This window comes from Neodiprion pinetum, chromosome 3 (assembly GCF_021155775.2).
Source record: "Neodiprion pinetum isolate iyNeoPine1 chromosome 3, iyNeoPine1.2, whole genome shotgun sequence".
Taxonomy (NCBI): domain Eukaryota; kingdom Metazoa; phylum Arthropoda; class Insecta; order Hymenoptera; family Diprionidae; genus Neodiprion; species Neodiprion pinetum.
In genome coordinates, this window is record NC_060234.1 from 467,517 (window position 1) to 494,810 (window position 27,294).

The window sequence follows — 27,294 nt, forward strand, 5'->3', positions numbered from 1 at the left end:
GTTCGCGATGGTCGCCCCGCTCCAGCTGCCGGCCGCCGATGGGATTAAGTGTTTATTGTCGCGTACACGAGTCTTTATAAAAAGTAGTATCGGTACAGCTATAAATAGAAGAGCAGAGGCCGCCCTAGTTAGCTGGAATCACTTACGATCCCTGCATATCGCGAAAACAGATAGGCTCTATTCGCCGGTACATAAGCACCATTTTTACTATTGTCAGATGTAACTTGTTAGATATACCTAACCTTATTTTCAGCAGTTTCGAACATCGAAAACTGCTGCTCCACTGTTGCGTGGTAACAATACTCACTTTCTTATTAAAGGAGAACGCAGAAATTTATGAAATTTTTATACCGGCAGGTGAAACCTGACTTTACATCGTACACTGAACGACGTGATTGTAAAATCATGACAAAGTTTTCATATCCCGAAGCTCGTCGTGACGAAAGTATCGTCGACGATTATCACGGAACTAAGGTTAGGTTCTTCAATACCCTACACTTTTCTTGTGCAATGGTAGTTATTTGATCCATCATGCGTATGATTCTTCCTCTTTTCACGACTAGTATTCAACGTCCGTTATCCTTACCTTCTTCCAGACTGAAAACATTTTTTTTTACAGATTGTAGATCCGTACAGATGGCTGGAAGATCCAGACTCGGAGGAGACTAAAGCCTTCGTAGAAGCTCAAAATGCTATAACAAGGCCATATTTAGACGCTTGTCCAGTACGTGAAAATATACATGATCGTTTGAAACAGCTTTGGGATTTTCCAAAGTATTCCTGCCCTGCTAAGCACGGAGAAAAATATTACTTCTACAAAAATACCGGATTACAAAATCAGAGGTTTGCCTTAGTTTGCGTATGCTTATTGTAAACTATAGTATCAAATACTCGTGATGTGTAAAAATTCTCAGTTATATGTACTATACATGCAACATCTTATCTAAGTTGACTTAGCTTTGGTTAATGTCATTTTTTGTATTGTTGTTTTCTCTTGTGTGAAAAAAATCATTGTTCGCCGATGAAATATTGTTTTATATTCAAACTATGCTCAATCGTTGCCACTTGTATACTTTGTCGTTACAAAATGTAATTTCTTAACACTTGATCTTGAGTATTAGATCTCAGTTTATCAGAATATGAATCTCGCAAGGTCACATTGTTATAGTTGTTGCCTGACCGATCATGTTATAAGTAAGACAATAAAATTGTCCATTTACAGCGTCCTATACATGCAAAGCTCAATAGACGCAGAGCCAAGCGTATTTTTAGATCCTAATACTCTGTCCCAAGATGGAACTGTTGCTATAAGTAGTAGTAAATTTAGCGAAGATGGTGGTATCTTTGCTTACGGGCTTTCAAGCAGTGGCTCGGATTGGAAAACGATCCATTTCATTGACACAGTCACGGGTACAGTACACAAGCTCATCAATTCTTAAAAGAAATACTATTATTTTGCTGTAGCAGCAGGTTGAGTAGCTGTTGTAACAGATTTCACGCCTTTTGGTTTTCACATGGGTCTTCAGACTTTTGCATATACTTATTATCAGGTTGTCTTTCACTGCTCAACAGGTTACGCTGGTTTTATTTCCTCTATTTTGATCTTCGCACCTCCTTATTACATCTGATTAATAGAAGTTTGAAAGTTTTAACAATAGCATAGAGTAATGTGCATCAAGTGCAATTTAATTTTGACCGATATTATCTTCAGGCGAAAAATACCCGGAAGTTTTAGAAAAGGTCAAGTTTTCACCAATAGCTTGGACCCACGATAACAAGGGTATTTTCTACTGCCGATATCCTGAACAGAAAGGAAAAACTGATGGATCAGAAATTCAAGGCATTGAGCATCAAAAGCTCTATTACCACTCCGTTGGCACTCCACAGTCCGAGGATATTTTGGTTATTGAATTTCCAGATCAGCCCTTGTGGAGAATGTGAGGGGAATTTTGTAGATCAATAATTTTAATGTAACTAGCAAATAAGCCTAAATTTTTAACGCACATGCTTCATTGGTACAGTGTGGCTCTTAGTATTTATTTCGTACACCGTAAAGAAAGTCTAAGTGGGTTCACTGACCATTGGTATTATTTATCGACGAATGATTAACAGATATTCCTTCCTTTCTTAGTGGCGCAGAAGTAAGTGATTGTGGAAATTGGTTGATTGTTATGCCCCTGAAGGATTGTAAAGACAATTTAGTGTATTTCGCAGAACTGAAGCCGGGAACTAAAATCAGTGGAAAACTACCGCTCACTAAAGTTGTGGATAAGCTGGATGCTGATTACGAAGTTGGTATACTGGAAATTGATCCTAATACGATTGATAGTCTTTTTCCATCTACAATACGTATTGTCAAAATTTATGTCATAGTACATCACCAATCTGGGATCCAAAGCTGTTTTTCGCACAAATAAAAATTCTCCCAATTACAAGCTGATAACAATTGATCTGCATGATTGGGAGCAGTCCAAATGGGGCGAACTATTGCCAGAAGATCCCCATAACGTTTTGGATTGGGCTAGCGCAGTGGACGGTAATAAGTTTGTCGCTTGCTATATCGAAGATGTCAAGGTAATAAATCATTGAAATTGTAAACGTGTACGTTATTGACTCGGTTTGTAAAGTTTTATCTACTTTTATTTTTCTGACCTGAACTACAACGGGCACTACATTTATTTGCAGAACGTACTTCAATTATATTCTTTGGAAACTGGACAGCTACTCCGTACTTTCCCAATTGATGTCGGAACGATAGTTGGCTTTTCTGGTGACAAAAAATATTCTGAAATATTTTATCAATTCACGAGTTTTCTCACCCCTGGTATAATATACACCACGGACCTGAAAGATGACGCTGAACCAAAGGTGAACTGTCGAGTCGTATCCTAACAGGTCTATTGCGTGTACGACAGACAAGTTATCTCACAAGTACAAATTTACTTGATATTTTCAGATACACCGTGATATTAAAGTGAAAAACTTTGATCCAGATTTATATCAGACTAAGCAAGTTTTCTACACTAGCAAGGATGGAACTAAAGTGCCCATGTTCATTGTTATGCAAAAGGTAATAAAGTACCTCTTGATTATTTATATCTGCAGTTTCCTCTTACTTTTGACGAAAATATTTATTATTTAAAAATTTTTTGGGAAACTTCTTACCATCTATTCCAGGGTGCCATATTGGACGGCTCAATGCCTGCTCTTCTCTACGGGTACGGTGGATTTAACGTTAGCATTCAACCAACCTTCAGCGTCACCAGACTGGTATTTGTCCAGCACATGAACGGAGTGCTTGCGATTCCGAACATCAGAGGTGGCGGGTAATACAATTTGACATTTTTTTTTGTGAATAATATTGTCATTTCAACAGCAACTGATATGGAGACACATGTAAGAACGGATGTAAGATTCCTGTGACAATATACATAGATGGTGTATAATTTTACAGTGAATATGGTGAAAAGTGGCATAATGGAGGTCGATTCCTAAACAAACAAAATGTGTTTGACGATTTTCAATCTGCAGCTGAGTATTTAATCAGTAATGGATACACAACATCGAAAAAACTGATTATTCAAGGTGGCAGCAATGGAGGATTATTGGTCGCAGCATGTATTAATCAGAGACCAGATCTATTTGGAGCAGCCATCGCTCAAGTCGGGTAGGAGTCAATTTGTCGTGACCAAAAATTTCATTTCGCTAGTCATCGTCTTCTTATCCCTTGTAATATTTTGCTGCTTTTCGTTGAACGAATATGTTTTTTCTTTCAGAGTGATGGATATGCTGCGCTTTCATAAGTTTACCATCGGATATGCTTGGGTGTCTGACTATGGTAGTTCAGACGAAGAGAAACACTTTTCTAATCTGTTGAAATACTCACCTCTGCACAACGTCAGTTTGAAAAATAAGGAGCAACAGTATCCAGCAACTTTGTTGCTTACAGCCGACCATGACGATAGAGTTGTACCTTTGCATAGCCTTAAACTCATCGCGACTCTTCAAAATGAGTTGGGAAAATTACCTCAACAAGAGAACCCTATTCTAGCTAGAATAGAGACCAAAGCTGGACATGGAGGTGGCAAACCAACAGCCAAGGTGGTGAGTGGACAATGCTATAATTTACGCAAATTTGTACGGAATCGATTAAAGAAACAACTCTGTCATTTTAAATAATAATAGAAAACTAGCTCAATATTTGATGCAATTATACCTCTTTTGCAGATCGAAGAAAGCACGGACATTTTATCATTCATTCTTCAGGCGCTTGGTTTGAAATTCAAAGCTTGAAACGGTGCGTAAATCATAATTGTATTGAAAGAATTAATTGACGTTAAACTTTAAACCTACACAACTGATTCTGAAGAATAACGGGTGAGGATCATGAAACAGGTCATGACGTATGTAACTCGTTAACCAAGGGAGTACTATGCTACTTTTATAAATGATGACTTGCTGTATGAAAGAATGAAATTATTATTTTCCATCAACACTCTTTTATTGCTAATAATTATACCTCAATGAAATACCAACCAGTTTTCACACAGATATATTTCCAGACAATGAAAGGAAAAAAAAAAACATGTTTACACATGTTTACGTGATACATGCTGCGTGAAATTTTATTTATCAATACCGGGAAATGTATAAATAATGATTATTCTGTATATCAATCTGTATATCAAAGCGATTGTTATTGGTACATAGAAATACTTGGAAATAATTGGGGAATTGAATAAAATATAAATTCTCCAGGAAATGATTGTACCTGACCGATTTAAGTGCCAGATACTGATTTCGTGCTACGAATCTATCAAAATTAGATAAAGACGAACCAGCATTGGTTAGATTAGATAGAAACGTTGATTCAAAGTGACGGTGTTACAAAATAATTAATGCAAGCTCGAAGTTAGGTTTGGACATCGCGATTACTTAACAGAAATAGTACCTTGGCGATAGTAAGATTATAACACGAATTCCATCCTCGTTGTACTTACAATACTACCTTGCATAGTAGGCTTGAAAAAAGTATTCGCAGATACCCAGATGCAGTAATCCTAGTAAATTACCTTTTAGTAGTTGGATTGCGATTTCTTCTCATTCTCAGTTTGTTCGGCAAGCAGATACAGAAGAAGTATAAAATCTCAACCAGCGAAATGAAACTGCAGCCCAAGAAGAGACTGAACACTCCCCCCAGGGAAGCTGAAAAAGCATATTGCAGGGCAGGAATTTGAAGAGTTCAGAGAACGTGCGTAGGCGTGAGACCTTTCGCCTTATCGTAAGTTACTCACAAAGTAGATTGATCCAAGATTGAACTACGTCCCTGCGCTGGAGCGTCATCACTTGCGAGGCGAGCGTTATGTGCAACGCAGTTGCGTTTGGGATTCGGTTTACGTCCTTGCTGTTTGAATTGTAGATGGAGAAAAAAAAATTGATATATCCCCATGAGGCGTGTACTAGGTATGTGATTATGTTTCCGCGCGGCGAATTCAAATGAGCAACCATGCTAATCCACTCACTAGAATGGAGAAGGAGCGAACTCCGGGGCGTTGAGCGGTATCGTCGTCGTCTCTACGCTGTAGCTCGTCTCCTCGCATTCCGGTATGCACCGACACTCGGGGTCGCTGGGCTTCAGAGAGCTGGAGCCGATCATATTCTTCGACAGGCATATCATGTGGGAAAAATTGCAAAACTTAAAGTCCCGCTCGTTAGTGAAAGAGTAGAAGGTCTGACACCGACATATGTTCCTGATTATGCGCTCGCGGCACGACACGTAACAGTTGCTTTTGCGATAAGGGGGCGAAGACTCGTCCACAATTACGCATCTTCTAACATCCTGCCCGATACTTAGCACTTCGCTGCTACTCGTTAGTCGATTTCCGTTCACGCTGGCGATCGTCTCGTGGCCCGACGGCGCGACGAATTCCAAAGCCGCGGGACCCGGGTAATTTAGGGGCTCGTGGATCAGGACCTTTATTCCGTCGCCGTAGAACGCCGACGAGAGTCGATCCTCCTGCAGCGGGTTCATCAGGAATGAGAGAAGAAATCGCGCCCCGTAAGTCACTGAGTGATGTTCCTGATCCTTCGACTCTTCGGCTGCGAACCTGCGCTCGGTTGGTTCGCGTCATTTGCATTAAAAATTACAATATATGTACATGTAATATAGACTTGAAAAACAGAAATATCTCTCCGAACATCAAACTTTGTGTAGAAAACCAAATCAGGATTGAAAATAATTTAAATAAATAAATATTAATCCGGGCCCTATTTATAACAATCTTACACTACGTCGATATACTTGGGAATAATTACTTGATATATTACGTCAACGGAAATACCGTGCTTCGTTGTAACTAATAACAGCTATTCGCAAAACGAAATCAACTCCGTCCGTGCAACTACTTATTTAGCCACGCGTCGTGCTACACTTCACCGTTTCTTGTTTGTTCTTGTTACGATATACTAAAATAATACGCAATCAGAGTTGCGGTTTCCTTTCAAGTCCGCTCCATGAGTTTCTCTTTGAACTTTGCCCTGCTACGTAGAAAGAAAATAAAGACCTTGCTGACCGATTGCTGCAGTCGTTGTTCACGATTCACAGAATATAGCCTGCATTGAATCAACGATAAAGAAAATTCAGGGCATCAATGTGATTTCCGAGCGGTATGTATTTTTTTATTTCTATAATCCTAATTTAAATTCTCACACTTCCGCTTTACTCCAACAATTTTTAATTTTATAGTCAATTCTTCGGAGTGTAACTTTAATCCGAAACTCTGATGCGTTTTCGGACACGTTCAGCTTGTCGGCGAAATAATGCTTGTACATTCTACCACGTATTCAACACGCGTCAGATTAATAACCGAGTAACGCGTTGCCGGCCTTTCCGCGTAATTCAATCCGTCAAGTCTTTCTTAGGTTTCGTTCACCACTCTCCAGTTGCACCGGCCACACACTTACACGTGTATTCTCTTTCTCTGTCTCTGTTCGTCTCTCTCCTAAAGTTGATTGTCAACGGCTCCTAGTTAGTAAAACTATTGCGTCATTACATCCGAGTGTAAGAGTCTTTGAGTAATAATAATCACACTACGTATACTCTCCTCTCTTATTTTGCATAATGTTTAGCATCATTCTGCTCAGTCAACTTTCCCTCTCCTAACGCGTGTTCGTTTTTTTATTTTTTGTCAAATTTACGTCATTCAAAGGGGACACAATATGTCCTACACTCTGTTTTGTATTTTACGTGTCTACCTATTTCTCGTCCCCCCACTTCTGACCGTAGTAATTACATACACGTTCAATGTAATCTTTCGATATCCAGGGTCAATTCTGAGCTCCATTAGCGGGCAGTCCGCTGTCTCAAAGATATGGTTAATCGATTAGTATAAGTTAAGGTTTGACGTGCCGCGATAAGAACTTGTCATTCCTATCAATTCGCACCTGAGTAAAGCTTACCTTCTCCTGGCGGATGAGGCGTGGTGGTAGTTAAACGAGCAGCATAGCCCGTAAGGGGTCAGCGAAGGCGACATTAAGCTTTTGCAGGGCACTTCGCGATTCGCCCTTTTGCACACGATTAGGTATTCGCTACAGTTCGGGCCAACTTTCTCGAGGAATTCGTGAATCTGCAGAGCGTTCGAGTTTAGGAGCTCTTGCATGACTTCAAGCTCCCTGGGAAACGTATTCGATGGCTCGATCGCCTTCCTCACTTGTCTCACGGCGTTTATCAATTCTTCCCGCGGAACATCTTTCGGCTTCAATCTGAAATATTATAGCATCAGGAATTTATTGTAAAACGAGAGACTTGCGGAGGATATCAGGGAACTGTTATAGTATATGATAGAAAAGGGACAAGCGAGGGAGCGACTCACGTTTCATGCGAGTTAAGATAACTTTCCAACTTCTGTCTCGTCGCCATTGTGCCGTGGCACAAGGTTACGGCGGGCAATTGAAGGTCCCATGCAGGATGTTGAGTGCTCACAACGGTCGTCCTCATGCTAGCCGCGCGATGTCTTTCGTAGAAGCGGCTGGACAACAGCCCGGCGCATACTATGGATATGCTCACGATTGTTAGCCAAATAAACCTGTTGCAATAGCAAGCGAGTTGGGTCAGAAAGGCTAGAAGGAATCGTTCGGGTCAACGAGAGGTCTGCTCTATAACACGTATAATTTGTACTCATATTCAGTCTATTTTGATCGTCTTCAGAATCCCAAGCATTATCATGTGCACGAGTCTTGACATTAATCACTTTTTTATCTTTCAGCTAGTTGTGATTTAACGTATGCCAGAACCTGCAGCCTTACACTGTACGTGTACAGGGTGAGGAAAAAGTATGGAAACCCCTAGAAATCTTGCGGTGTTCGGTGAAAAGAAGATTCAATGGTGACCTTTGATTTAACTTTGAACATCATCATCAAAGTAATTTTGCGTTCGTCTCTGATTTTTCAAATGGGAACCCCCAAAGAGCACAAAATTTTACGTTTAAATGTGTGTCCAGAGTCAACGTGACCTCTACGGGTCAAATAAAGGCCGAAAGTATGGTTGGTAACAATGACTCGGATAGTTTTGAGGATCCGCATCTCACGGAAGATGGTTCGCACAAAAGTTGTCAGGTTTGGTCGAGACGATCTGATTAGCTTTTGAAAGTTGATCTTGAAGTCAAACTTCGAGGTTCACTATTTTTGAATGAAAGGGGTTTCCGTATTTTTTCCTCACCCTGTATGTACGTTACGTAAGTTCGTTGTTCGTTTAACACGGTGACATTGAAACCGTTTTTCTATTACCTTCCCAAGAACAACACGCTGCCGAATCGTTCGTGTATATATAACACCTTTGGCCTGTAACGTATATATTTTCTTCCCTTTTATGAAAAGTTTTCCGCGATAAGTTTTCTTCGTCAAAGAATAGAATACTTTCAAGCGATGATATCGCTTTAAGCTTTCGGCGAAAGATATATACACGCATGAGTCACGCGAATATTTACTTGAGCGAAATATTGACTAAAACTGATTTCTCTTCCCACCCACCGCGACTGTTGTTCTCGGTCCCTGGAACAGGTGACTAATCGCAAGATATCGCTTATTGTTAAACACGCGCGTCTATGACGCAGTTATGATTTACGGTGAAGTTTTACAAGTTCCTGCTGTACCAAAACTCGACGATTAATTTATTCCAAGGTTATAACTTTTGTAACTCGCGCAGATGTGCAACACGAAGCGCTGTTCCATTTCTTCCCTTGATATGTACCAGTCGTACAGCAGCCGCCTACATCATGTACAGAACCCACTCTTGGGAAGAAGCAGCAAGCTTGCGTCTAATCTGTCTGCCACATGGAGTCTCGACCCCCAGCGGCACATCTGTCGTTGCAAACCCATACAAGGGTCAAGTGTTGGGTATTCAACTACGTATAAAGATTGGCGGAGGTGAATTGCAGTCTGCTTGTATACATATCTATACGTATATGTATAGGTATAACATCGGCCGCTGCATCCGCTACTGCCTCTAATTATAGCCGTTAAGTCCGAGGGAAAAATAACTCAAGATTTGAGTGACAATATCATTTTTTTGAGTTCAATTCATTTAAATTGATTCGTGTAAATTCAACTTGACTTTTGTTTTATTTTGAATTAATTTTTGCAATTCAGATAAACTTCTACAATTCGACTTGATTTAATACAATTCATGAATTTCAGGTTTTTTCACCGTAATTCTCGATAATTTATTTTAATAACAAGTGAATTTCAAATTCACTTTTTTTTAATTCGACTTCATTTTTTTCCCCCTGTGAACAGATAATTCTGATACGAATTCAAATTAATTCAAATCAACTTGACCAAATCTTCTACAATTTAGTTGATTCTCATTAATTCAGAAACCTATTAACGTATCAATTCAGTGAGTTATTTTTATTATATTTACGTTACTCCTCCCCTACCAATTATGGTACCGATAGTTCTGGAATATTATAGTTAATATGTATAGTTTCCTATGAAATGAATGTACACATCTGATCCTGAATAGAACCTGCCTTCGTTGCTTCCTTGTCGTCATCATGGGCGCATACGCATATGTATATTAGAGTATATGTATTGCCAGTAGCAGTTATACACTAGATATCTGTCGCACATGCGACCTCAATTTTAACGACCTTCAATCGGCCATCGTATACATATATATATATATCTATAATAACTGCCATACATACACATAATAATCGCGACAAATGATAATACGTCTGCAGAAACTGCAAATACGGTTTGAACCAAGATTTCTGTATCTCGGTCGGGTTCTACTGATTAAAATTTGTAATTTTAAATTTGACCAAGTCTCGCCGTTCCGAGATGTCAACAGTCATTCCGTCTAAAATTTGATCAAGCTCTACTTTCGCTGCTGTGCTCATACGCGTAACGAATCAAAGCAAAACTCACATGCACAAAGTAATGCTAGATTTATTTACTGTTTTATGGATATTGTGCTATCGCGTGTGTATAACTTATACAAAGATTACGCAACTGGTTGAACGATGAACGTGGGATTGAGAAATGATATAAGAAAAACTACCGGACGTAGGTCAGATCCGTGGTATAAAATATTTAACGATCATTTGGCTTCACCTTGGGAATACCTGTACTGAGTTGCATAACATAAAAAAGGTGAGAACATGTGTTATATCTACAAGGCTAAATTTGAAAAAAAGTAAGAAAAATGAGCAAAAGTTGTATTGTAAAATTATACGAACCCGTCTGTCTTTAATTTTCTTTGCGTGGTGTATTTTAGACCGTGGATACTTGTCTCTGCTGCGAATTCATTGTATACGTCAATGAGTATTTGCCAGTAGCCGATACGCTTCGGTCGAGCAGGTAGATCTTGGGGAACTCTTGATATTTTAATTCTATTCATCGTATACCAGAATATTGGTGAAAATTTTCTTTTCAACACGCTACGAATCCCACGTTTTTCCACAATGCGATTCTTCCGTAGGGACACCGCCTCGACGCCTACGGTCAATCAATAGCCTCATTATCATGTGGCAAATACGTCGCGACATGCGTATATCGACGTATGCGTGGCTATGATTTGTAAATTTTCCATTTCGTGTGTTATCGACTCTACTGTGAGTACGTTTTTCAGCCTGAGCTCACACTCTCAAGTTTCAAATATAAAAAGTCATGCGCAATATGCGTACGCCTCAAGATCCACTCTTGATTCGTAACTCCAGCAATTCAAGGGCAATTATGTTATATGACATGGGATGAAGGCGTGAGAATGAAAAGTAGTACCTGAGCATGCTCAAGTTGAACGTTTCTACTCCTTCGATCTCAAATGCATTTGTGGTAATTCCGATACCGCTGACAGTGGTGTGTAATTTAAAGACTATGAGTCAAAGCCAGAGCTTTCACACTCCATTAGGACGAAAATTTTCAGCTAGTGCTTTTTCCTTCGTAATTTCTCTCCTGTTGAGCCCACGCTCTTTTCGCTGCGTTTTCTGAGTTCCCGGTGGTCCAATTAGTCAGGTGAGGGTCATACAAATCGAATCCGAGACCAAAAATTTTCGGCTCCAAAAATGAAGAAAAAAGTAAGGCTAACCCCTTTGCATTTTTGGCGAAAATTTACGCGATTTTGAAAAGTGCTGCGATAAATTCTTTTCTGGCACTATTCCGACGTAATTATGCGAGGGAAATCGATTGGACGCAGTCCCAATACGCTGCGATCAACGCATCAAAAGTTAGAGCCGAAAAACGAGAACCTATGTTTTCGACATTTTTCAGCGGGTGCTTTTTCCTTCGTAATTTCTCTCCTGTTGATCCCACGCTCTTTTCGCTGCGTTTTCTGAGTTCCCGGTGGTCCGATTAGTCAGGAGGGGGTCATGCAAATCGAATCCGAGTCCAAAAATTTTCAGCTCCAGAAACAAAGAAAAAAGTAAGGCTAACCCCTTTGCATTTTTGGCGAAAATTTACGCGATTTTGAAAAGTGCTGCAATAATTTCTTATGGCACTATTCCGACGTAATTTTGCGTGAGAAATCGATTGGACGCAGTCCCAATACGCTGCGATCAAAGCATCAAAAGTTAAAGCCGAAAAACGAGAACCTGTGTTTTCGACATTTTTCAGCGGGCGCTTTTTTCTTCGTAATTTCTCTCCTGTTGATCCCACGCTCTTTTCGCTGCGTTTTCTGAGTTCCTGGTGGTCCAATTGGTCAGGAGGGGGTCATACAAATCGAATCGGAGACCAAGAATTTTCGGCTCCAAAAATGAAGAAAAAAGTAACGCTAACCCCTTTGCATTTTTGGCGAAAATTTACGCGATTTTGAAAAGTGCTGCAATAATTTCTTTCTGGCACTATTCCGACGTAATTTTGCGAAAGAAATCGATTGGGCGCAGTCCCAATACGCTGCGATCAAGGCATTAAAAGTTAGAGCCAAAAAACGAGAACCTGTGTTTTCGACATTTTTCAGCGGGTGCTTTTTCCTTCGTAATTTCTCTCCTGTTGATCCCACGCTCTTTTCGCTGCGTTTTCTGAGTTCCCGGTGGTCCAATTAGTCAGGAGAGGGTCATACAAATCGAATCCGAGACCAAAAATTTTCAGCTCCAAAAACGAAGAAAAAAGTAAGGCTAACCCCTTTGCATTTTTGGCGAAGATTTACGCGATTTTGAAAAGTGCTGCAATAAATTCTCTCTGGCACTATTCCGACGTAATTTTGCGAGAGAAATCGATTGTGCGCAGTCCCAATACGCTGCGATCAACGCATCAAAAGTTTGAGCCAAAAAACGAGAACCTGTGTTTTCGACATTTTTCAGCGGGCGCTTTTTTCTTCGTAATTTCTCTCCTGTTGATCCCACGCTCTTTTCGCTGCGTTTTCTGAGTTCCTGGTGGTCCAATTAGTCAGGAGAGGGTCATACAAATCGAATCCGAGACCAAAAATTTTCGGCTCCAAAAATGAAGAAAAAAGTAAGGCTAACCCCTTTGCATTTTTGGCGAAAATTTACGCGATTTTGAAAAGTGCTGCAATAATTTCTTATGGCACTATTCCGACGTAATTTTGCGTGAGAAATCGATTGGACGCAGTCCCAATACGCTGCGATCAAAGCATCAAAAGTTAGAGCCGAAAAACGAGAACCTGTGTTTTCGACATTTTTCAGCGGGCGCTTTTTTCTTCGTAATTTCTCTCCTGTTGATCCCACGCTCTTTTCGCTGCGTTTTCTGAGTTCCTGGTGGTCCAATTAGTCAGGAGAGAGTCATACAAATCGAATCCGAGACCAAAAATTTTCGGCTCCAAAAATGAAGAAAAAAGTAAGGCTAACCCCTTTGCATTTTTGGCGAAAATTTACGCGATTTTGAAAAGTGCTGCAATAATTTCTTATGGCACTATTCCGACGTAATTTTGCGTGAGAAATCGATTGGACGCAGTCCCAATACGCTGCGATCAAAGCATCAAAAGTTAAAGCCGAAAAACGAGAACCTGTGTTTTCGACATTTTTCAGCGGGCGCTTTTTTCTTCGTAATTTCTCTCCTGTTGATCCCACGCTCTTTTCGCTGCGTTTTCTGAGTTCCTGGTGGTCCAATTGGTCAGGAGGGGGTCATACAAATCGAATCGGAGACCAAGAATTTTCGGCTCCAAAAATGAAGAAAAAAGTAACGCTAACCCCTTTGCATTTTTGGCGAAAATTTACGCGATTTTGAAAAGTGCTGCAATAATTTCTTTCTGGCACTATTCCGACGTAATTTTGCGAAAGAAATCGATTGGGCGCAGTCCCAATACGCTGCGATCAAGGCATTAAAAGTTAGAGCCAAAAAACGAGAACCTGTGTTTTCGACATTTTTCAGCGGGTGCTTTTTCCTTCGTAATTTCTCTCCTGTTGATCCCACGCTCTTTTCGCTGCGTTTTCTGAGTTCCCGGTGGTCCAATTAGTCAGGAGAGGGTCATACAAATCGAATCCGAGACCAAAAATTTTCAGCTCCAAAAACGAAGAAAAAAGTAAGGCTAACCCCTTTGCATTTTTGGCGAAGATTTACGCGATTTTGAAAAGTGCTGCAATAAATTCTCTCTGGCACTATTCCGACGTAATTTTGCGAGAGAAATCGATTGTGCGCAGTCCCAATACGCTGCGATCAACGCATCAAAAGTTTGAGCCAAAAAACGAGAACCTGTGTTTTCGACATTTTTCAGCGGGCGCTTTTTTCTTCGTAATTTCTCTCCTGTTGATCCCACGCTCTTTTCGCTGCGTTTTCTGAGTTCCTGGTGGTCCAATTAGTCAGGAGAGGGTCATACAAATCGAATCCGAGACCAAAAATTTTCGGCTCCAAAAATGAAGAAAAAAGTAAGGCTAACCCCTTTGCATTTTTGGCGAAAATTTACGCGATTTTGAAAAGTGCTGCGAAAAATTCTTTTCTGGCACTATTCCGACGTAATTATGCGAGGGAAATCGATTGGACGCAGTCCCAATACGCTGCGATCAACGCATCAAAAGTTAGAGCCGAAAAACGAGAACCTATGTTTTCGACATTTTTCAGCGGGTGCTTTTTCCTTCGTAATTTCTCTCCTGTTGATCCCACGCTCTTTTCGCTGCGTTTTCTGAGTTCCCGGTGGTCCGATTAGTCAGGAGGGGGTCATGCAAATCGAATCCGAGTCCAAAAATTTTCAGCTCCAGAAACAAAGAAAAAAGTAAGGCTAACCCCTTTGCATTTTTGGCGAAAATTTACGCGATTTTGAAAAGTGCTGCAATAATTTCTTATGGCACTATTCCGACGTAATTTTGCGTGAGAAATCGATTGGACGCAGTCCCAATACGCTGCGATCAAAGCATCAAAAGTTAAAGCCGAAAAACGAGAACCTGTGTTTTCGACATTTTTCAGCGGGCGCTTTTTTCTTCGTAATTTCTCTCCTGTTGATCCCACGCTCTTTTCGCTGCGTTTTCTGAGTTCCTGGTGGTCCAATTGGTCAGGAGGGGGTCATACAAATCGAATCGGAGACCAAGAATTTTCGGCTCCAAAAATGAAGAAAAAAGTAACGCTAACCCCTTTGCATTTTTGGCGAAAATTTACGCGATTTTGAAAAGTGCTGCAATAATTTCTTTCTGGCACTATTCCGACGTAATTTTGCGAAAGAAATCGATTGGGCGCAGTCCCAATACGCTGCGATCAAGGCATTAAAAGTTAGAGCCAAAAAACGAGAACCTGTGTTTTCGACATTTTTCAGCGGGTGCTTTTTCCTTCGTAATTTCTCTCCTGTTGATCCCACGCTCTTTTCGCTGCGTTTTCTGAGTTCCCGGTGGTCCAATTAGTCAGGAGAGGGTCATACAAATCGAATCCGAGACCAAAAATTTTCAGCTCCAAAAACGAAGAAAAAAGTAAGGCTAACCCCTTTGCATTTTTGGCGAAGATTTACGCGATTTTGAAAAGTGCTGCAATAAATTCTCTCTGGCACTATTCCGACGTAATTTTGCGAGAGAAATCGATTGTGCGCAGTCCCAATACGCTGCGATCAACGCATCAAAAGTTTGAGCCAAAAAACGAGAACCTGTGTTTTCGACATTTTTCAGCGGGCGCTTTTTTCTTCGTAATTTCTCTCCTGTTGATCCCACGCTCTTTTCGCTGCGTTTTCTGAGTTCCTGGTGGTCCAATTAGTCAGGAGAGGGTCATACAAATCGAATCCGAGACCAAAAATTTTCGGCTCCAAAAATGAAGAAAAAAGTAAGGCTAACCCCTTTGCATTTTTGGCGAAAATTTACGCGATTTTGAAAAGTGCTGCAATAATTTCTTATGGCACTATTCCGACGTAATTTTGCGTGAGAAATCGATTGGACGCAGTCCCAATACGCTGCGATCAAAGCATCAAAAGTTAGAGCCGAAAAACGAGAACCTGTGTTTTCGACATTTTTCAGCGGGCGCTTTTTTCTTCGTAATTTCTCTCCTGTTGATCCCACGCTCTTTTCGCTGCGTTTTCTGAGTTCCTGGTGGTCCAATTAGTCAGGAGAGAGTCATACAAATCGAATCCGAGACCAAAAATTTTCGGCTCCAAAAATGAAGAAAAAAGTAAGGCTAACCCCTTTGCATTTTTGGCGAAAATTTACGCGATTTTGAAAAGTGCTGCAATAATTTCTTATGGCACTATTCCGACGTAATTTTGCGTGAGAAATCGATTGGACGCAGTCCCAATACGCTGCGATCAAAGCATCAAAAGTTAAAGCCGAAAAACGAGAACCTGTGTTTTCGACATTTTTCAGCGGGCGCTTTTTTCTTCGTAATTTCTCTCCTGTTGATCCCACGCTCTTTTCGCTGCGTTTTCTGAGTTCCTGGTGGTCCAATTGGTCAGGAGGGGGTCATACAAATCGAATCGGAGACCAAGAATTTTCGGCTCCAAAAATGAAGAAAAAAGTAACGCTAACCCCTTTGCATTTTTGGCGAAAATTTACGCGATTTTGAAAAGTGCTGCAATAATTTCTTTCTGGCACTATTCCGACGTAATTTTGCGAAAGAAATCGATTGGGCGCAGTCCCAATACGCTGCGATCAAGGCATTAAAAGTTAGAGCCAAAAAACGAGAACCTGTGTTTTCGACATTTTTCAGCGGGTGCTTTTTCCTTCGTAATTTCTCTCCTGTTGATCCCACGCTCTTTTCGCTGCGTTTTCTGAGTTCCCGGTGGTCCAATTAGTCAGGAGAGGGTCATACAAATCGAATCCGAGACCAAAAATTTTCAGCTCCAAAAACGAAGAAAAAAGTAAGGCTAACCCCTTTGCATTTTTGGCGAAGATTTACGCGATTTTGAAAAGTGCTGCAATAAATTCTCTCTGGCACTATTCCGACGTAATTTTGCGAGAGAAATCGATTGTGCGCAGTCCCAATACGCTGCGATCAACGCATCAAAAGTTTGAGCCAAAAAACGAGAACCTGTGTTTTCGACATTTTTCAGCGGGCGCTTTTTTCTTCGTAATTTCTCTCCTGTTGATCCCACGCTCTTTTCGCTGCGTTTTCTGAGTTCCTGGTGGTCCAATTAGTCAGGAGAGGGTCATACAAATCGAATCCGAGACCAAAAATTTTCGGCTCCAAAAATGAAGAAAAAAGTAAGGCTAACCCCTTTGCATTTTTGGCGAAAATTTACGCGATTTTGAAAAGTGCTGCAATAATTTCTTATGGCACTATTCCGACGTAATTTTGCGTGAGAAATCGATTGGACGCAGTCCCAATACGCTGCGATCAAAGCATCAAAAGTTAGAGCCGAAAAACGAGAACCTGTGTTTTCGACATTTTTCAGCGGGCGCTTTTTTCTTCGTAATTTCTCTCCTGTTGATCCCACGCTCTTTTCGCTGCGTTTTCTGAGTTCCTGGTGGTCCAATTAGTCAGGAGAGAGTCATACAAATCGAATCCGAGACCAAAAATTTTCGGCTCCAAAAATGAAGAAAAAAGTAAGGCTAACCCCTTTGCATTTTTGGCGAAAATTTACGCGATTTTGAAAAGTGCTGCAATAATTTCTTATGGCACTATTCCGACGTAATTTTGCGTGAGAAATCGATTGGACGCAGTCCCAATACGCTGCGATCAACGCATCAAAAGTTAGAGCAGAAAAACGAGAACCTGTGTTTTCGACATTTTTCAGCGGGTGCTTTTTCCTTCGTAATTTCTCTCCTGTTGATCCCACGCTCTTTCCTCTGCGTTTTCTGAGTTCCTGGTGGTCCGATTAGTCAGGAGAGGGTCATACAAATCGAATCCGAGACCAAAAATTTTCGGCTCCAAAAATGAAGAAAAAAGTAAGGCTAACCCCTTTGCATTTTTGGCGAAAATTTACGCGATTTTGAAAAGTGCTGCAATAATTTCTTATGGCACTATTCCGACGTAATTTTGCGTGAGAAATCGATTGGACGCAGTCCCAATACGCTGCGATCAACGCATCAAAAGTTAGAGCAGAAAAACGAGAACCTGTGTTTTCGACATTTTTCAGCGGGTGCTTTTTCCTTCGTAATTTCTCTCCTGTTGATCCCACGCTCTTTCCTCTGCGTTTTCTGAGTTCCTGGTGGTCCAATTAGTCAGGTGAGGGTCATACAAATCGAATCCGAGACCAAAAATTTTTGGCTCCAAAAATGAAGAGAAAAGTAAGGCTAACCCCTTTGCATTTTTGGCGAAAATTCACGCGATTTTGAAAAGTGCTGCAATAAATTCTCTCTGGCACCATTTCGACGTAATTTTGCGAGAGAAATCGATTGGGCGCAGTCCCAATACGCTGCGATCAACGCATCAAAAGTTAGAGCCGAAAAACGAGAACCTGTGTTTTCGACACTTTTCAGCGGGTGCTTTTTCCTTCGCAATTTCTCTCCTGTTGATCCCACGCTTTTTTCGCTGCGTTTTCTGAGTTCCTAGTGGTCCAATTAGTCAGGAGAGGGTCATACAAATCGAATCCGAGACCAAAAATTTTCGGCTTCAAATACGAAGGAAAAAGTAAGGCTAACCCCTTTGCATTTTTGGCGAAAATTTTCGCGATTTTGAAAAGTGCTGGAATAAATTCTTTCATGCCCCATTCCGACGTAATTTTGCGAGAGAAATCGATTGGGCGCAGTCCCAATACGCTGCGATCAACGCATCAAAAGTCAGAGCCGAAAAACGAGAACCTGTGTTTTCGACACTTTTCAGCGGGTGCTTTTTCCTTAGTAATTTCTCTTCTGTTGATCCCACGCTCTTTTCGCTGCGTTTTTTGAGTTCCTAGTGGGCCAATTAGTCAGGAGAGGGTCATACAAATCGAATCCGAGACCAAAAATTTTCAGCTCCAAAAACGAAGAAAAAAGTAAGGCTAACCCCTTTGCATTTTTGGCGAAGATTTACGCGATTTTGAAAAGTGCTGCAATATATTCTCTCTGGCACTATTCCGACGTAATTTTGCGAGAGAAATCGATTGTGCGCAGTCCCAATACGCTGCGATCAACGCATCAAAAGTTAGAGCCGAAAAACGAGAACCTGTGTTTTCGACATTTTTCAGCGGGTGCTTTTTCCGTCGTAATTTCTCTTCTGTTGATCCCACGCTCTTTTCGCTGCGTTTTCTGAGTTCCTGGTGGTCCAATTAGTCAGAAGAGGGTCATACAAATCGAATCGGAGACCAAAAATTTTTGGCTCTAAAAATGAAGAAAAAAGTAACGCTAACCCCTTTGCATTTTTGGCGAAAATTTACGCGATTTTGAAAAGTGCTGCAATAATTTTTTTCTGGCACTATTCCGACGTAATTTTGCGAGAGAAATCGATTGGACGCAGTCCCAATACGCTGCGATCAAGGCATTAAAAGTTAAAGCCAAAAAACGAGAACCTGTGTTTTTGACATTTTTCAGCGGGTGCTTTTTCCTTCGCAATTTCTCTCCTGTTGATCCCACGCTCTTTTCGCTGCGTTTTCTGAGTTCCTGGTGGTCCAATTAGTCAGAAGAGGGTCATACAAATCGAATCGGAGACCAAAAATTTTTGGCTCCAAAAATGAAAAAAAAAGTAAGGCTAACCCCTTTGCATTTTTGGCGAAAATTTACGCGATTTTGAAAAGTGCTGCAACAATTTCTTATGGCACTATTCCGACGTAATTTTGCGTGAGAAATCGATTGGACGCAGTCCCAATACGCTGCGATCAACGCATCAAAAGTTAGAGCCGAAAAACGAGAACCTGTGTTTTCGACACTTTTCAGCGGGTGCTTTTTCCTTAGTAATTTCTCTCCTGTTGATCCCACGCTCTTTTCGCTGCGTTTTCTGAGTTCCTAGTGGGCCAATTGGTCAGGAGAGGGTCATACAAACCGAATCCGAGACCAAAAATTTTCGGCTCCAAAAATGAAGAAAAAAGTAAGGCTAACCCCTTTGCATTTTTGGCGAAAATTTACGCGATTTCGAAAAGTGCTGCAATAAATTCTTCCTGGCTCTATTCCGACGTGATTTTGCGACAGAAATCGATTGGGCGCAGTCCCAATACGCTGCGATCAACGCATCAAAAGTTAGAGCCGAAAAACGAGAACCTGTGTTTTCGACATTTTTCAGCGGGTGCTTTTTCCGTCGTAATTTCTCTCCTGTTGATCCCACGCTCTTTTCGCTGCGTTTTCTGAGTTCCCGGTGGTCCAATTAGTCAGGAGAGGGTCATACAAATCGAATCCGAGACCAAAAATTTTCAGCTCCAAAAACGAAGAAAAAAGTAAGGCTAACCCCTTTGCATTTTTGGCGAAGATTTACGCGATTTTGAAAAGTGCTGCAATAAATTCTCTCTGGCACTATTCCGACGTAATTTTGCGAGAGAAATCGATTGTGCGCAGTCCCAATACGCTGCGATCAAAGCATCAAAAGTTAGAGCCGAAAAACGAGAACCTGTGTTTTCGACATTTTTCAGCGGGCGCTTTGTTCTTCGTAATTTCTCTCCTGTTGATCCCACGCTCTTTCCGCTGCGTTTTCTGAGTTCCTGGTGGTTCAATTAGTCAGGAGAGGGTCATACAAATCGAATCGGAGACCAAAAATTTTCGGCTCCAAAAATGAAGAAAAAAGTAAGGCTAACCCCTTTGCATTTTTGGCGAAAATTTACGCGATTTTGAAAAGTGCTGCAATAATTTCTTTCTGGCACTATTCCGACGTAATTTTGCGAGAGAAATCGATTGGGCGCAGTCACAATACGCTGCGATCAAAGCATCAAAAGTGAGAGCCGAAAAACGAGAACCTGTGTTTTCGACATTTTTCAGCGGGCCCTTTTTTCTTCGTAATTTCTCTCCTGTCGATCCCACGCTCTTTCCTCTGCGTTTTCTGAGTTCCTGGTGGTCCAATTAGTCAGGTGAGGGTCATACAAATCGAATCCGAGACCAAAAATTTTCGGCTCCAAAAATGAAGAAAAAAGTAAGGCTAACCCCTTTGCATTTTTGGCGAAAATTCACGCGATTTTGAAAAGTGCTGCAATAAATTCTCTCTGGCACTATTCCGACGTAATTTTGCGGGAGAAATCGATTGGGCGCAGTCCCAATACGCTGCGATCAACGCATCAAAAGTTAGAGCCGAAAAACGAGAACCTGTGTTTTCGACACTTTTCAGCGGGTGCTTTTTCCTCAGTAATTTCTCTTCTGTTGATCCCACGCTCTTTTCGCTGCGTTTTTTGAGTTCCTAGTGGGCCAATTAGTCAGGAGAGGGTCATACAAATCGAATCCGAGACCAAAAATTTTCGGCTCCAAAAATGAAGAAAAAAGTAAGGCTAACCCCTTTGCATTTTTGGCGAAAATTCACGCGATTTTGAAAAGTGCTGCAATAAATTCTCTCTGGCACTATTCCGACGTAATTTTGCGAGAGAAATCGATTGGGCGCAGTCCCAATACGCTGCGATCAAGGCATTAAAAGTTAGAGCCAAAAAACGAGAACCTGTGTTTTCGACATTTTTCAGCGGGTGCATTTTCCTTCGTAATTTCTCTCCTGTTGATCCCACGCTCTTTTCGCTGCGTTTTCTGAGTTCCCGGTGGTCCAATTAGTCAGGAGAGGGTCATACAAATCGAATCCGAGACCAAAAATTTTCAGCTCCAAAAACGAAGAAAAAAGTAAGGCTAACCCCTTTGCATTTTTGGCGAAGATTTACGCGATTTTGAAAAGTGCTGCAATAAATTCTCTCCGGCGCTATTCCGACGTAATTTTGCGAGAGAAATCGATTGTGCGCAGTCCCAATACGCTGCGATCAAAGCATCAAAAGTTAGAGCCGAAAAACGAGAACCTGTGTTTTCGACATTTTTCAGCGGGCGCTTTTTTCTTCGTAATTTCTCTCCTGTTGATCCCACGCTCTTTTCGCTGCGTTTTCTGAGTTCCTGGTGGTCCAATTAGTCAGGAGAGGGTCATACAAATCGAATCGGAGACCAAAAATTTTCAGCTCCAAAAACGAAGTAAAAAGTAAGGCTAACCCCTTTGCATTTTTGGCGAAGATTTACGCGATTTTGAAAAGTGCTGCAATAAATTCTCTCTGGCACTATTCCGACGTAATTTTGCGAGAGAAATCGATTGTGCGCAGTCCCAATACGCTGCGATCAACGCATCAAAAGTTTGAGCCAAAAAACGAGAACCCGTGTTTTCGACATTTTTCAGCGGGCGCTTTTTTCTTCGTAATTTCTCTCCTGTTGATCCCACGCTCTTTTCGCTGCGTTTTCTGAGTTCCTGGTGGTCCAATTAGTCAGGAGAGGGTCATACAAATCGAATCGGAGACCAAAAATTTTTGGCTCCAAAAATGAAGAAAAAAGTAAGGCTAACCCCTTTGCATTTGTGGCGAAAATTTACGCGATTTCGAAAAGTGCTGCAATAAATTCTTCCTGGCCTTATTCCGACGTAATTTTGCGAGCGAAATCGATTGGGCGCAGTCCCAATACGCTGCGATCAAAGCATCAAAAGTTAGAGCCGAAAAACGAGAACCTGTGTTTTCGACATTTTTCAGCGGGCGCTTTTTTCTTCGTAATTTCTCTCCTGTTGATCCCACGCTCTTTTCGCTGCGTTTTCTGAGTTCCTGGTGGTCCGATTAGTCAGGAGAGGGTCATACAAATCGAATCCGAGACCAAAAATTTTCGGCTCCAAAAATGAAGAAAAAAGTAAGGCTAACCCCTTTGCATTTTTGGCGAAAATTTACGCGATTTTGAAAAGTGCTGCAATAATTTCTTTCTGGCACTATTCCGACGTAATTTTGCGAGAGAAATCGATTGTGCGCAGTCCCAATACGCTGCGATCAACGCATCAAAAGTTTGAGCCAAAAAACGAGCACCTGTGTTTTCGACATTTTTCAGCGGGCGCTTTGTTCTTCGTAATTTCTCTCCTGTTGATCCCACGCTCTTTTCGCTGCGTTTTCTGAGTTCCTGGTGGTCCGATTAGTCAGGAGAGGGTCATACAAATCGAATCCGAGACCAAAAATTTTCGGCTCCAAAAATGAAGAAAAAAGTAAGGCTAACCCCTTTGCATTTTTGGCGAAAATTTACGCGATTTTGAAAAGTGCTGCAATAATTTCTTTCTGGCACTATTCCGACGTAATTTTGCGAGAGAAATCGATTGGGCGCAGTCCCAATACGCTGCGATCAAAGCATTAAAAGTTAGAGCCGAAAACCGAGAACCTGTGTTTTCGACATTTTTCAGCGGGCCCTTTTTTCTTCGTAATTTCTCTCCTGTTGATCCCACGCTCTTTTCGCTGCGTTTTCTGAGTTCCTAGTGGTCCAATTAGTCAGGAGAGGGTCATACAAATCGAATCCGAGACCAAAAATTTTCGGCTTCAAATACGAAGGAAAAAGTAAGGCTAACCCCTTTGCATTTTTGGCGAAAATTTTCGCGATTTTGAAAAGCGCTGGAATAAATTCTTTTATGCCCCATTCCGACGTAATTTTGCGAGAGAAATCGATTGGGCGCAGTCCCAATACGCTGCGATCAACGCATCAAAAGTCAGAGCCGAAAAACGAGAACCTGTGTTTTCGACACTTTTCAGCGGGTGCTCTTTCCTCAGTAATTTCTCTTCTGTTGATCCCACGCTCTTTTCGCTGCGTTTTTTGAGTTCCTAGTGGGCCAATTAGTCAGGAGAGGGTCATACAAATCGAATCCGAGACCAAAAATTTTCGGCTCCAAAAATGAAGAAAAAAGTAAGGCTAACCCCTTTGCATTTTTGGCGAAAATTCACGCGATTTTGAAAAGTGCTGCAATAAATTCTCTCTGGCACTATTCCGACGTAATTTTGCGAGAGAAATCGATTGGGCGCAGTCCCAATACGCTGCGATCAAGGCATTAAAAGTTAGAGCCAAAAAACGAGAACCTGTGTTTTCGACATTTTTCAGCGGGTGCATTTTCCTTCGTAATTTCTCTCCTGTTGATCCCACGCTCTTTTCGCTGCGTTTTCTGAGTTCCCGGTGGTCCAATTAGTCAGGAGAGGGTCATACAAATCGAATCCGAGACCAAAAATTTTCAGCTCCAAAAACGAAGAAAAAAGTAAGGCTAACCCCTTTGCATTTTTGGCGAAGATTTACGCGATTTTGAAAAGTGCTGCAATAAATTCTCTCCGGCGCTATTCCGACGTAATTTTGCGAGAGAAATCGATTGTGCGCAGTCCCAATACGCTGCGATCAAAGCATCAAAAGTTAGAGCCGAAAAACGAGAACCTGTGTTTTCGACATTTTTCAGCGGGCGCTTTTTTCTTCGTAATTTCTCTCCTGTTGATCCCACGTTCTTTTCGCTGCGTTTTCTGAGTTCCTGGTGGTCCAATTAGTCAGGAGAGGGTCATACAAATCGAATCGGAGACCAAAAATTTTCAGCTCCAAAAACGAAGTAAAAAGTAAGGCTAACCCCTTTGCATTTTTGGCGAAGATTTACGCGATTTTGAAAAGTGCTGCAATAAATTCTCTCTGGCACTATTCCGACGTAATTTTGCGAGAGAAATCGATTGTGCGCAGTCCCAATACGCTGCGATCAACGCATCAAAAGTTTGAGCCAAAAAACGAGAACCCGTGTTTCCGACATTTTTCAGCGGGCGCTTTTTTCTTCGTAATTTCTCTCCTGTTGATCCCACGCTCTTTTCGCTGCGTTTTCTGAGTTCCTGGTGGTCCAATTAGTCAGGAGAGGGTCATACAAATCGAATCGGAGACCAAAAATTTTTGGCTCCAAAAATGAAGAAAAAAGTAAGGCTAACCCCTTTGCATTTGTGGCGAAAATTTACGCGATTTCGAAAAGTGCTGCAATAAATTCTTCCTGGCCTTATTCCGACGTAATTTTGCGAGCGAAATCGATTGGGCGCAGTCCCAATACGCTGCGATCAAAGCATCAAAAGTTAGAGCCGAAAAACGAGAACCTGTGTTTTCGACATTTTTCAGCGGGCGCTTTTTTCTTCGTAATTTCTCTCCTGTTGATCCCACGCTCTTTTCGCTGCGTTTTCTGAGTTCCTGGTGGTCCGATTAGTCAGGAGAGGGTCATACAAATCGAATCCGAGACCAAAAATTTTCGGCTCCAAAAATGAAGAAAAAAGTAAGGCTAACCCCTTTGCATTTTTGGCGAAGATTTACGCGATTTTGAAAAGTGCTGCAATAAATTCTCTCCGGCGCTATTCCGACGTAATTTTGCGAGAGAAATCGATTGTGCGCAGTCCCAATACGCTGCGATCAAAGCATCAAAAGTTAGAGCCGAAAAACGAGAACCTGTGTTTTCGACATTTTTCAGCGGGCGCTTTTTTCTTCGTAATTTCTCTCCTGTTGATCCCACGCTCTTTTCGCTGCGTTTTCTGAGTTCCTGGTGGTCCAATTAGTCAGGAGAGGGTCATACAAATCGAATCGGAGACCAAAAATTTTCAGCTCCAAAAACGAAGTAAAAAGTAAGGCTAACCCCTTTGCATTTTTGGCGAAGATTTACGCGATTTTGAAAAGTGCTGCAATAAATTCTCTCTGGCACTATTCCGACGTAATTTTGCGAGAGAAATCGATTGTGCGCAGTCCCAATACGCTGCGATCAACGCATCAAAAGTTTGAGCCAAAAAACGAGAACCCGTGTTTTCGACATTTTTCAGCGGGCGCTTTTTTCTTCGTAATTTCTCTCCTGTTGATCCCACGCTCTTTTCGCTGCGTTTTCTGAGTTCCTGGTGGTCCAATTAGTCAGGAGAGGGTCATACAAATCGAATCGGAGACCAAAAATTTTTGGCTCCAAAAATGAAGAAAAAAGTAAGGCTAACCCCTTTGCATTTTTGGCGAAAATTTACGCGATTTTGAAAAGTGCTGCAACAATTTCTTATGGCACTATTCCGACGTAATTTTGCGTGAGAAATCGATTGGACGCAGTCCCAATACGCTGCGATCAACGCATCAAAAGTTAGAGCCGAAAAACGAGAACCTGTGTTTTCGACACTTTTCAGCGGGTGCTTTTTCCTTAGTAATTTCTCTCCTGTTGATCCCACGCTCTTTTCGCTGCGTTTTCTGAGTTCCTAGTGGGCCAATTGGTCAGGAGAGGGTCATACAAACCGAATCCGAGACCAAAAATTTTCGGCTCCAAAAATGAAGAAAAAAGTAAGGCTAACCCCTTTGCATTTTTGGCGAAAATTTACGCGATTTCGAAAAGTGCTGCAATAAATTCTTCCTGGCTCTATTCCGACGTGATTTTGCGACAGAAATCGATTGGGCGCAGTCCCAATACGCTGCGATCAACGCATCAAAAGTTAGAGCCGAAAAACGAGAACCTGTGTTTTCGACATTTTTCAGCGGGTGCTTTTTCCGTCGTAATTTCTCTCCTGTTGATCCCACGCTCTTTTCGCTGCGTTTTCTGAGTTCCCGGTGGTCCAATTAGTCAGGAGAGGGTCATACAAATCGAATCCGAGACCAAAAATTTTCAGCTCCAAAAACGAAGAAAAAAGTAAGGCTAACCCCTTTGCATTTTTGGCGAAGATTTACGCGATTTTGAAAAGTGCTGCAATAAATTCTCTCTGGCACTATTCCGACGTAATTTTGCGAGAGAAATCGATTGTGCGCAGTCCCAATACGCTGCGATCAAAGCATCAAAAGTGAGAGCCGAAAAACGAGAACCTGTGTTTTCGACATTTTTCAGCGGGCCCTTTTTTCTTCGTAATTTCTCTCCTGTTGATCCCACGCTCTTTCCTCTGCGTTTTCTGAGTTCCTGGTGGTCCAATTAGTCAGGTGAGGGTCATACAAATCGAATCCGAGACCAAAAATTTTCGGCTCCAAAAATGAAGAAAAAAGTAAGGCTAACCCCTTTGCATTTTTGGCGAAAATTTACGCGATTTCGAAAAGTGCTGCAATAAATTCTTCCTGGCTCTATTCCGACGTAATTTTGCGACAGAAATCGATTGGGCGCAGTCCCAATACGCTGCGATCAACGCATCAAAAGTTAGAGCCGAAAAACGAGAACCTGTGTTTTCGACATTTTTCAGCAGGTGCTTTTTGCTTCGTAATTTCTCTCCTGTTGATCCCACGCTTTTTTTGCTGTGTTTTCTGAGTTCCTGGTGGTCCAATCAGTCAGCAAAGGGTCATCTAAATCGAATCTGAGACCATAAATTTTCGACTCCAAAAATGTAGAAAAAGGAAGGCTAACCCCTTTGCATTTTTGGCGAAAATTTTCGCGATTCTGAAAAATGCTGAAATGTATTCTTTCATGCACTACTCCGACGTAATTTTGCGAGAGAAATCGATTGGGCGCAGTCTCAATACGCTGCGATCAACGCATCAAAAGTTAGAGCCGAAAAACGAGAACCTGTGTTTTCGACATTTTTCAGCGGGCGCTTTGTTCTTCGTAATTTCTCTCCTGTTGATCCCACGCTCTTTTCGCTGCGTTTTCTGAGTTCCTGGTGGTTCAATTAGTCAGGAAAGGGTCATA

General features: G+C 41.5%; 3 protein-coding genes across 9 annotated transcripts in view; 2 read left to right on the forward strand and 1 right to left on the reverse strand.

Moving 5' to 3' along the window:
- Window positions 1-7: 7 nt before the first annotated feature.
- Window positions 8-4,493, forward strand: LOC124213537 (prolyl endopeptidase). 2 transcript variants are annotated; one of them, XM_046614917.1, is made up of 13 exons: window positions 8-187; window positions 358-474; window positions 620-843; window positions 1,223-1,410; window positions 1,712-1,937; window positions 2,132-2,291; window positions 2,374-2,574; window positions 2,686-2,868; window positions 2,957-3,070; window positions 3,178-3,326; window positions 3,455-3,667; window positions 3,777-4,104; window positions 4,228-4,493. In XM_046614917.1, the coding sequence occupies exons 1-13, from the start codon at window positions 8-10 to the stop codon at window positions 4,291-4,293; spliced, it is 2,349 nt and encodes a 782-aa protein (XP_046470873.1). In that variant the 3' UTR covers window positions 4,294-4,493. The 2 variants fall into 2 exon arrangements, with proteins under 2 accessions (XP_046470873.1, XP_068990873.1); XM_069134772.1 differs by lacking the exon at window positions 8-187 and adding an exon at window positions 189-293.
- LOC124213542 (sodium channel protein Nach-like) lies at window positions 2,417-10,980 on the reverse strand. 3 transcript variants are annotated; one of them, XM_046614933.2, is made up of 6 exons: window positions 10,740-10,980; window positions 7,872-8,084; window positions 7,459-7,761; window positions 5,523-6,107; window positions 5,295-5,404; window positions 2,417-5,205 (listed from the first exon to the last, which is right to left on the reverse strand). In XM_046614933.2, exons 1-6 carry the CDS (start codon window positions 10,898-10,900, stop codon window positions 5,069-5,071), a joined length of 1,509 nt encoding a protein of 502 aa, XP_046470889.1. In that variant the 5' UTR covers window positions 10,901-10,980; the 3' UTR covers window positions 2,417-5,068. The 3 variants fall into 3 exon arrangements, 2 of the variants coding, with proteins under 2 accessions (XP_046470889.1, XP_046470890.1); XM_046614934.2 differs by lacking the exon at window positions 10,740-10,980 and adding an exon at window positions 9,186-9,335; XR_006881896.2 differs by having other exon boundaries at window positions 5,188-5,205; window positions 5,295-5,400.
- The window catches only part of ttv (exostosin glycosyltransferase 1 ttv), a 34,084-nt gene continuing 12,599 nt past the window's right edge, over window positions 5,810-27,294 (forward strand). For 2 of the 4 annotated variants that reach the window (XM_046614922.2, XM_069134773.1), the window contains exon 1: window positions 5,810-6,058. The gene's annotated coding sequence lies outside the window, so the exon portion shown is untranslated. Of the gene's footprint in view, window positions 6,117-6,506; window positions 6,667-27,294 lie in introns of those variants that run through there. The other 2 variants (XM_046614924.2, XM_046614921.2) reach the window with 2 other exon arrangements.